General features: G+C 40.7%; 1 protein-coding gene across 1 annotated transcript in view; it reads left to right on the forward strand.

The window, feature by feature from the left end:
* Positions 1-11,527, forward strand: part of LOC101848795 (E3 ubiquitin-protein ligase MIB2) — a gene marked incomplete at its 3' end in the record, with an annotated part of 25,453 nt that continues 13,926 nt past the window's right edge. The window contains 3 exon segments of the mRNA XM_013090632.2: positions 1-81; positions 6,425-6,651; positions 10,418-10,592. Coding sequence (XP_012946086.1) covers positions 6,429-6,651; positions 10,418-10,592 — 398 coding nt within the window.

Consider the following 11,527-nt stretch of genomic DNA (forward strand, 5'->3'; position numbering starts at 1 on the left):
TGTGACATTACGCAGAAAAAGATGGCCGCCATGGGCGAAATAAACAGAGTCGGAAGCTAGTGGACTATATTTGCTGTTAGTGTAAGCAAAGGAAGAGTCGGAATAATATGTTATTTATATGTTGTACTCTGTGTCATGTTATGTGTCCATATATTGCAAGTGAAGGTTGTTTGACACTGGGTTTTTCTGAGTGAAAGCGTTGGCATAGCCCTGGCCCTGGAATCTGTTTTTGTCGAATTACGACGAATTTGTTAGTTTGTAGATCCTGTACTGGAGACACTTAAGTTTAAGCCGCAGAAGTCTTGTGTGAACCCCCCTGCGCCCCCCTATCTACACCCCACCCCCCTTTCTACCGGAGTAGATCTAGTGGTGGTCTGGTAATGTTCAAAGAGGCCACGCCATACATTTTAGGTTTGACCGAACAAGAGAAGAGACGGTACAACTTGACAATATGTGGGTCCCTTCTCGTCTGTTTAGACTTGGCATAATATTAATATAGCCCTACTGATTTTTAAAATATGGTAGGCCTTAAATGTTTAAGCCTTCAAAATGAGCAGTAAAATTTCACTTGTTTTTAAGAAAGTGGCTATTCTCACCCGCCCGGAAGTTCTCGCAAGATCAACTCCTCCCCTCTTCTCTCTCTCTCTGTCTCTTTCTGAATACTGTCTATACTATCGGTGTGGACGATCAAATTGACCAAAACAAAGTTAAAAAATGATGTTAAAACACAAAAGTAAATAAATTTGGTTGTCTACAAAGATGCTACGGCTATTTAACTTTTCGAATCGAGCCGAACTACGCGGGTCGCCATTTTGTTTTGCCCGGAAATTCTCGCGCTACTCCTCTCTCTCTTTCTCTCTCTCTCTCCACTGCCCACAGACAAAATTGTACGCTTTTAGTAGGCTACAATTGTAATGGAACGTTTGTTCACGGCACAGAATTCTACAATTTTTCTGTTATCACAGTGTAGAATTCTGTGGTTTAGGGTGAACGCAAAATTTGGTGAACGCGCACCGGGTGAGAATAGCCACAAGACTCGCCTGCACTATTCAGTATTCTCACTCCGGGTGAGAATAGAGGTGGCCGCGTAGAAAACTGAGTAGGGGAGCCAGGAAACGAAGAACAGCGGGCCACTAGGCACCGGGGGCGCCACAGCGAAAGTAGTTCCGACCGGCGGTCCGGTAAAGTACAATATTATTTTCCCCAAAATGCTTCTCTGCCTTTGATGGCAAGGGTTTTTACTACACTGTATGAGCTTTGTGATGGCAAAGTGTTAGAAGTAATCGTCGGTGGGGTCAAAACTAGTATCCCAAAACGGGACCCAGATTCTTAAGTGTGTAGATCTAGATCTAGTACCCAAGAGTTTCTGGTTGTGTATGCCTATAGCCCTCGAACTAGATCTAATGAGTCTTGAGAAATACATCATTCGTCATGAGAGTCAGAGTGATAGAGCTAGATTCTAGATCTAGACTCAAGAGATCTAGATATCATGTAACATATCTAGAGTAAAGTCTAGTCTAGATAGATCTAGAATCAAGATCTAGATCTAGTTTCCATTTTCAGATGTTGTTTTGTAAAATTAAGGTGAAAAGATTCTTCTTCTGTTCTAGAGTCTAGAGTTTGGATGATCTAATAACTAAACTAGCCTCAATGCAGCAGCAGTGTCATGTTGGTCACTGACAGCCCCAGAAGAAGAGGAAGAAAAAAATTTTTTGAAAAAGAAAGGAATGTAAGGAGGTAGAATTTCATATATATGAAGCTACAGAGCGAGCACTTAGCACAGGTCTGTGATTAGCCCAAATGATGTATTTTCCGCCATCTATTTTTGTGGTCTTCCGGGGTTTCCCCCACCAAGACTCTTGGGTTTCCCTCGCCACTGTTAAGATCGATCTCGCTGTCTTTGTTTTCTTGTATTTTGTATGTTTTATAACTCTTCATGTCTCTAGAGAATTTTCGTTCTGACCGAAGCCCCCCAGGGACTGATCCTGTACAGCAGTAGGGTGGGTTACAAAAGTGTATGTTTAACTTTCAATCTACTAGGCCCATATAAAAACCTTTGGTATATTTGTGTTCAGAAATGAAAGTTGCATTTATTGGTGTTCATTTTAGATGCCTTTATTGAAGAATGAAATACTATAGATCTAGAAGTAAATGGCCATTAGCACAAAAAAAGTTGCAATATTACAACACGGTTCACCCAAATATATGGGTGTAACTTTATAAAACATGAGCACAGAGCCAAAGTAAAAGAAGCAAAGATGTTGACATTCTAGGATTACATCTATGGTGGCTGTAGCTACTTTGAAGCCCATCCTTTTGAAATACACCAAAATAAAAAACTGTTGCCAGAACCCACATTTGGTATGAAAAGTGTAAACACAGAGCTGAGCAGCTAGATCTAGATTTCTATACTCACTTTACAATAAATCAAAGGCTTACATTTATAGTTTTGTATACCTAAATGGCCGTCGTTATTCGGACTCGAGTCCGAATAACATTTCTTCATATTCGGACTCGAGTCCGATTTTAAAAAGTTCTTATTCGGACTCGAGTCCGAATATGAAAAAATGTTATTCGGACTCGGGTCCGGAAAAAAGGAAGTGTCTTCGTTCTATAGATCTAGATTAGATCTAACGTTCAGTGCTTCCAATTTTCCGCCATTTTTTTGTTTCCCCCACACCTTTTCTGCCGATCCGATGCCCGCCGCATCATTGATACGCCCCACCCCCCATGTTTCCCACTTTCTTTGTTGTAGAAAAAGGTAAAATTGAAGATTAGCAGACCACCTGGCACCTGCATATTATGAGTTGTGTGTTTAAAAAAAAGACCGATTCGTTCAAATACACAAGATTGTTTACCAAGAAAAAGTTGTGTTGCTGTGTAGAGCTGAGCATACGGCAACTTTTGATTCCATAGACCAGCACACAATTCATTACGTAGATCTACGCCAAGACTAGCTTATTATTGTAAAAATGATCAGTTGCGGGGGGAAAAAAGACTGACGCGTATGCGACGTTCAACGCCCGGACCGATTGTGCCCCCCCCATCTCACTCCCCGACACGCACACAGCCACACGTGTGCAGGTCACCCATCTGACCCCGACACACGCTAACGAGCTATCTTTAATTGCTTCTGATGACCTCTTGACAAATAAACATTTATTAGAAACGCTATAACTTTTCAGGCCGGCCTCAAATTCATTATAAGATTAAAACTCGGCTCCTAGTGTACAAAACGCCTTTTTGCCCGAAGTGATCCCGGTCTCTACCCAGCCTGAGGCAAGTCACGAGTGAGGCAGGACAGGAAGCCGGATTCACGAGTCACAGGAAGTCGGAAGTGATGTCATGCTGGACAAGAATCAGAGTCCGAATAACATTTTTTCATATTCGGACTCGAGTCCGAATAGTCACTTCGTACCTAAATATGAAAACTGTGTCTTTATGCACATTTTCAAAGGAATTTTGAGTAATTCTTTGAAGTTTCCAGGTGTAAGATGAGGTGTACAATAACCACATAGATCCAAAAAAAAGTCACATTCACATAGCATAGGCCTACATATTACGATGAACTAACCTGAATAGAGCCTACAAGGTCCAACATCTGGATCTAGATTTATAATATAATGGAATGAAAATTTGTCTCAGTTATAATCCAAGCAAGAAAACTGTCACTATAAGATTTTATTTCAGGAGCAATCTTCAGCCATGATTATCTCCCTAACCGACACAAACAAATTAGATACAGAAAATCAGCTTTGGAAACAAGCCATCAAATCTAGCATTCGCGCCCGCACAAACGCTACAAAATGAAAGTACAAACAGAAAAGGACCTATTTTCGGCATTTGCGACCATAATTTCGGTTGATGTCATGAAATATTACTTTCGCGTGTATTTAATGAAGGCTAGTGCTGCGAGCCGTTGTCCGCGGCTCGCCGGCCAGACCCACTTCACGCCGAGCCGCTCCCATCGGCTTACCGGACATGAAGAGATATTATAACAACCTCAGCAATTCTCGTTTCATAAATTTACCTTCTCCTCAAAGTTGTACACACACAAATTCACATGCACATACACACATGCACGCACACACACATCGTTATTTTTGTATGCACGTGCGCACACATACACAGCCCAAGCAGTTAGCGGTGATACCTAGTGACGTAGCCCATCACGTGCTAAGCGGCAAAACGGGCCAGCCACGGTGAGATCTAGTCAACTGGCGAGGGAAGCCCCGGAAGACGACAAAAATAGATGGCGGAAGTACGTATCTAAAATTGGGCCAATCACAGAGGTGTGCTAGGTGCTTGCTGTAGCTTCATGTGAATATTTCCTAGAGATCTCTCTATAAATTTATGGAGTAGTCTGCCTTATTATTTTGATAGTGCTCGATAACTTCTGAAGTCCAGTAAAAATAACGCAGCTACGGCACGCTGAAATGAAAACTAGTGACTAGGATGCTTTGAAGTAACGCAGAAATACCCCTGGTGGTTGCACACCCCAGGCCAAACTGGATTTCTTGAGAGAGAAAAAAACTGCTCAAGAATTGAAAATCGAGGAAGGAAAATTTGATGTTCAACGTAAAATGTAGGAAACGGTGAAAAAAAAAAGCCATGTGTGGATTTTTTTGGTAAAGATGCAGGGCAGAACTACAAGATAAGTGAACAAATTTTCTATGGTGGAATTGATTGGAATCTTTTTTTTTTGGTCTTGTTTTTTATATGTTGTGTCAAGGGAAGCATTTGTGGAAAAGTTGTATTATAATTCTAGTTTTTAGCATGATGTCCTTTTGGATTTTGGTCTTCTATCCCTTATATGAATAAGGGGGGGGGGGGGGATGCAAAATTTATGTCTTCAAATCTAGCAATTTGTGTCTTTTATTTAATAAATTAGGTGCCAGTCAACCAGAACAGAGTGGTCAGCCGTAAGTTCCATCTGACTGTCTGACCTTGGTCTACTACCATGATGCGTTCTAACCTTGAGGCCTGCACTGTACAGCTGTGCCATATTTTGAGGAAATGAAAATTCAGTGAAGCTTCGAAGCATGAGCTCACTATTCTTGCCATTCGAATACCTCCGTCGAATGGGTTTTTTTTCGTGATAAAATAAGCCAGCCTTAACTTCCGCTATTCACATCGTCGTCGAATTGGTTTTTTCTTACGATAAGCCCAGACCTAATTTTAGCTATTCAAAGCGCCGTGGAATGGTTTTTTCTTCTCTGATAATAAGTCCAGTCCTTTCTCAACACCAGTCACTGAGGGCGCCTGTGTTGTTGTCGCAGACAGTGCAGTGGGTTGACTTCACGTTGCCGTTCATCGCGCTTCTAATTTCAAATAGGGGAAGGGGAGCTTATTGCGACAGCTAACTTCTCGCTGTGCTTCAAGAGTCAAGTGCCCTTGCTTGAGCTGTCCATAGTGTGGCGAGTGAATGTTGAATAAAGGGATATTCTCCAGAGGAATGTTTTAAATTAACTCTTGTAGGCTCCACTTCTCACTCTGTCTCGTAATCATCAAATAAAGAGTATTTCTGTATATTTATCTCAATGATTTTAGATAATGTGCTCCAATTTTATTACATTTGAGAAAAATGAGACGAAAATCTATTATCTGTTGTTTTTTTTAAAAATCACACAACTTTCAAATGGCTCTGCCAGGCTTTGAATAGTTTTTAATAGTGCAAAAATCATGTATGTCGAATAGTTGCGAACAGCTCTAGTGCACAGGGTACTTTCGAACTAGCTATCACCCCCACACTCTGAGGCAATTTCTGGGGACTGTCCTGGATGAGGTATTCTGCAGTTTGAGAGCCTTGTCACATTACACCAAAACCTGTTCCACTTGATGGGATTTTGTTCCTTGTACATTACACCAAAACCTGTTCTATTTGATCAGATTTTGTGCGTTGTCATAAAATGTTCCCTATCTGATATCCTCTTTTAAGTAGTGTCCCTGGTGGAGTTTTGAAAAAGTTTGCAAGCCTGAGGAAAAGTTTGGATCCAAAAATGGATGTTTGCAGGAAGCAAGATGCCAATCTATTATCCTTGTATTGTTTGATTGTCTTCTTGGTCAAGACCTTGCTTTATATTCTAAGACTTTTATAGAAGATATACAGACTTCTAACTCTTCCCTTTGTGAAAGTTTGTGCTATGTATTTCTTATGTTCAAATACTGTTTCGTAGCAAAGTGTTCCAGAAATGCCTACCTGATCCATTTGTGATGCATAGAATCATAGATGAAATAATGTGATTTTCTTTGATTGTCCTCTCTATCTCATCCATACAGGATCATGATCATAGATGAAATAATTTGATTTTCTTTGATTGTCCTCTCTATCTCATCGTCCTCTCTATCTCATCCATACAGGATCATGATCATAGATGAAATAATTTGATTTTCTTTGATTGTCCTCTCTGTCTCATCCACACAGAGTCATGGAGCTGGGCCTGCGTGTAGTGCGAGGTCCGGACTGGAAGTGGGGGAATCAAGACACCGGGGAGGGTCACGTGGGGACCGTGGTAGAGATTGGGCGACCAGGTAGCCAGACATCTCCAGACAAGACGGTCGTTGTACAGTGGGACTCCGGAGCGCGGACAAACTACCGCGTTGGCTATCAAGGAGCCTATGACCTGCGCATCTTTGATAATGCCCCTGTTGGTGAGTGAGGGATTCTGGACTCAGTGAAGTTTTTTACACGGTTTTCTTTTTTGTTTACAATTTTTCCAGCTGATGCTGTCTCCTCGTCTATATCATCCTTGTGAACTGCCCAAGTGGGTGTCTGTTCCAAATTGTCACGTAGAAAAGGAATTACTGCTTATCAATGTTTTACAGCAAAGGTGGGAAAACTAAAGCCTGTGGACCAAATACAACCCTTCGTAAAGTTATGTGTGGCCATTGGAGGCTTTCAATGAATCTTTAGAAAATGGAAATCAATAGGGCCTAAATACTAACAAAAAATGATTCCATTCGTCAAAACACTAGAGCCAAGGTTAGTTATGGTGGTTAAAGTCTTCAATCTGTTTGCAATTGGCATGCATTCGCTACAGTCTAGCATTCGCTACTGTCTAGCATTCGCTACAGTCTAGCATTCGCTACAGTCTAGCTACTGTCTAGCATTCGCTACTGTCTAGCATTCGCTACAGTCTAGCTACAGTTTCGCTACAGTCTAGCTACAGTCGAGCTTTCGCTACAGTCTAGCTATAGTCTAGCTACAGTCTCGCTACAGTCTAGCTACTGTCTAGCATTCGCTACAGTCTAGCTACAGTCTAGCTACAGTCTAGCTTTCGCTAGTCTAGCTACAGTTTAGCTACAGTCTAGCTTTCGCTACAGTCGAGCTTTCGCTACAGTCTTGCATTCGCTACAGTCTAGCTACAGTCTAGCATTCGCTACAGTCTGGCTTCAGTCTAGCCACAGTCTAGCATTCGCTACAGTCTAGCCACAGTCTAGCATTCGCTACAGTCTAGCTACAGTCTAGCATTCGCTACAGTTGAGCATGCACATAGCAAAATTGTCATGATGGGGAAATCTTTTTGTTTTGTACGGATTTCACCCCCCCCCCCCCACCCCCCGGGGCAGTGCCACTGACTGTAGTGTCTTTAGGCCATTCCCCCCGGGGCAGTGCCACTGACTGTAGTGTCTTTAGGCCATTCCCAAAGGGGGGACATTTCTCGTTCAAGCACAGTGGATTTGTAAATGGGCTGATTCATGTCACGCTCATAACTGTGCCTGATCTACAACAGGGAACTGCTGCTTTTTCCTTCCTAATCCTTACTATTGTCATTTTTCCTCTACTTCTTTTGTATGTTTGTCACTCTCTTATGACCTGCTATTTTGGGGTGCCTTGATAGTCGAAGCAGACCTTGTGCTGTTGAAGCTAGAGAGGTGAGCAGTCTAAGTCTGATTCCCTGTAAAGACTTCTCTGTTGACACCCACCCCTCGGCGCTCATATGACCTTATATGCAGTTGTGAGCGCCGTAAGACCCTCTACTATTTTTTTTTTAAATTTATTTTTTTTTAAACGGATTTCACTATATTACAAGTGTTTTAAATACAAAGGAAATGCATATGAGGCTTTGCCAAAAGCTGGGTACCTAAAATTTAGCACAGAGGGATTTGAATATTTTGTTTTTACTTGAATTTTTCTCTTCATTTATATCTCCTCCTACAAAAACATGTATTTACAGACCTACAGATGGCATGCTAAGCTCTCGAACTGGTGTTACATTTCATCAAGTCAAATTTTTTCTGACATAACTATGCACATTTTTTAGAATTTGAACAAATAATTGTTTTAATAGTTTTTTCATTGCTTTAATTTTCAAACATGCATGAAGAGCTTATACAATGGTGAGAGGATCACAGGAAAAAAAAATTCTGTTGTTGTTGTGTTTGCATTTGTGTCATCCTAGTTATGTCCGAAAGAAATGAAAAACTTTCCGTTTTCATACCATAATTTCTTTTTCAAAATTTTGGCAAAGATTCAGGAGATTCAATTTGACTCGCAATATTATATGTTGATGAAAAAATGCCACTTTATTCCCATTTTACTATGATCTATGCTATCTATCAAATATCTTTCGAACATAACCATGATGACACAAATTGAAAAGTACCGTAAAAAGTAATTTATGGAACATACAAGTTTTTAATAGTTTTTTCATTGCTTTTATTTTCAAACATAAACATGAAGAGCATATAAAATGTTGAGGATCTCAGAAAAAAGAAGTGCGGAATGTCGTTGTGTTCGCATTTGTGTCATCATAGTTATGTCGGAAAGAATTGAAAATCTTTCTGATTTCGTATCTTATTCTTAATTTGTTTTTTTGAAAATTTTGGCAAACAAGATTCAGGAGATTCAATTTGACTCATAATACATGCTAACGATGAAAAAAATGCCACTTTGTTCACATTTTACTGTGAATCTCTGCAAAATATCAAATATCTATTGAAGATAACCATGAAGACGCAAAATGGACCCCATGTTTGTCATCGTTTTGGAACATGGTATATCGTTAATTTACATCAGATTTTCCCCTGTCGTTGAATCCTGGCCAAGAATGCGTGGTTGCATCTAGATCTACCACTGCTTAACGATTGGAACCAGTGCGATGTTAATCATAACTTGGTTTAAACTTGATTAAATGGAGGAAAGCATTTTTCTTACATAACAGCTTTATTCGGACATATCATGTTAAGATTTGATGGCGACATAAGAAAACTTGAATTCGTCTCATCCATCGTTATTCTTCTGGTCGACTTGCATTGCACAACATATGCTTTGAATGGACTGACAGGAACAATGCGTGTTCCTCCACCTCTATTATTTCTCATCTTCTGATTGGTTTTCAAGCATAACAAATGATGACAGAGCATGAGGCGTCGCGGGATTTTCGTTTACTGCAAAATTACACACGGTCACAGCCTCGGAATCAGTCTGGGCGGAGAGTAAACATTGAACGATATTATGCTCGTTCCAGGGGCCCAAAATGGCCGGTAAAAAGGAAGTCACTGGGAATCGAAGTTGCTTTGCGAAATGACACCATGAGTTATGCTCGAAAATGAAAATGTAATTGGCTCACTAAGAGAAAATGGGTACAGATATCTTTATTCCTGATATGGCACCACAAAGACACGTTTCTCAGAGTTAAATTCATTGTTGAACTTGACGAAAGAAAAAGTACGAACTTGACGCATCATGTTCTGTGTTCTAAAAATACATCGATTTCAGAACTAAAAATATTTGTCAGATTTTTTCTGATGGCTCGACTGGTATTTCTCTGCTCCCATAACTGAAACATCATATCAAGCACAACATATATAAATTTCAAAGCTGCAGTATCTTTTTTATGGGAATAGGAAAGGATTTTGTAAGGTATATGAGGAAACCCCCACCTAGTAGCAAAGGCTGTTGAGAAAACAATTGTAGATCTCAAAATCTGTTGACTATTGGCTATATGTGTGTTTGGCTAAGTGTGTGTTTGACTATGTGTGTGTTTGACTATGTGTGTGTTTGACTAAGTGTGTGGCAGACTGTCTATTCCACTGAGCTGGGCTTGATGGAAAGCACTTGTCACCACATCATATATTTCAGCTGTTGCCTTTGCTTGAGACTTAAAGGTTTGTTTTTGCACATGCTAGACTCCTTCATTGGATGATGGGAATTATTAATTGATTTGATTTGTAGAGTTCTCAGCTTACTCTCTCCGCTGCTGACCTAGTTCTGTTTTATTTTACTTTTGCTGCTTTTTTCCTGTTGAACAATAGTTCTTTTTGCTGAAGTTGTGAGTGTGATAGTTCCTTTTGCTGAAGTTGTGAGTGTGATAGTTCCTTTTGCTGAAGTTGTGAGTGTGATAGTTCCTTTTGCTGAAGTTGTGAGTGTGATAGTTCCTTTTGCTGAAGTTGTGCGTGCTTTGTGTGTGGTCAGGTGTGCGACATCAGAACATCATCTGCGACTCGTGCAAGACGCAGGGTGTGCAGGGCATGAGGTGGAAGTGCACCAAGTGCCACGACTTTGACCTCTGCACCTTGTGCTACATGCAAGATGAACACGACCCCAACCACTCATTCATGAGATTCGACACCGCCTCCACGGTCAAAGGGTAAGCCTCAAATTGTTGTCTGTCCGAGGGGGGGCGGGGGTGTATGTACATATTTACATATAAATCTTTCATATGATGTGACATTGCCCCCACGGTCCAATGGTAGGAGATAATCAGGAGAGTACTGTAAAGTGTCTAATTGTTTTCTATCCATTGGGGAAAAAATCAATGTTCCTATTTTTGTTTCATAGTGTAGGTTGATGAAGCAGTAATGGATGAAATCATTTTGTAGCTTCACTTGGGAGCTTCACAAGCAATTGGGTGAAACCATTTTGTAGCTTCACTTGGGAGCTTCAAAGGCAATTGGGTGAAACCATTTTGTAGCTTCACTTGGGAGCTTCAAAGGCAATTGGGTGAAACCATTTTGTAGCTTCACTTGTGAGCTTCAAAGGCAATTCTTTTCTAGAAGAATTATTGAGAAATTTGGTATTGGCGATGAAATGTTTACAGTTGTCCAGTTCAAGGTCTGCTGTTATACTTAATTTGTTTCTGATCAGCCCCATTAGGAACTCTCATGTGTATGACAGAGTGCTTTGTGTGTGTGTGTATGACAGAGTGCTTTGTGTGTGTGTGTATGTGTGTGTGTATGCCAGATTGCTTTGTGTGTGTGCGTGTGTGTGTGTGTATGACAGAGTGCTTTGTGTGTATGTGTATGACAGAGTGCTTTTTGTGTGTGTGTATGTATGCCAGATTGCCTTGTGTGTGTATGGCAGAGTTTTTTGTGTATGTGTGTGTGTATGACGGAGTGCTTTGTGTGTGTGTGTGTGTGTGTCGTATGTGTGTATGTGTGTGTATGACAGACTGCTTTGTGTGTGTGTATGACAGAGTGCTTTGTGTGTGTGTGACAGAGTGCTTTTTGCGTGTTTGTGTGTGTGTGTGACAGAGTGCTTTTTGCGTGTTTGTGTTGTGTGTGTGACAGAGTGCTTTTTGCGTGT

The sequence above is a fragment of the Aplysia californica genome, unplaced genomic scaffold, assembly GCF_000002075.1.
Source record: "Aplysia californica isolate F4 #8 unplaced genomic scaffold, AplCal3.0 scaffold01379, whole genome shotgun sequence".
In the NCBI taxonomy this organism is placed as follows: Eukaryota; Metazoa; Mollusca; class Gastropoda; order Aplysiida; family Aplysiidae; genus Aplysia; species Aplysia californica.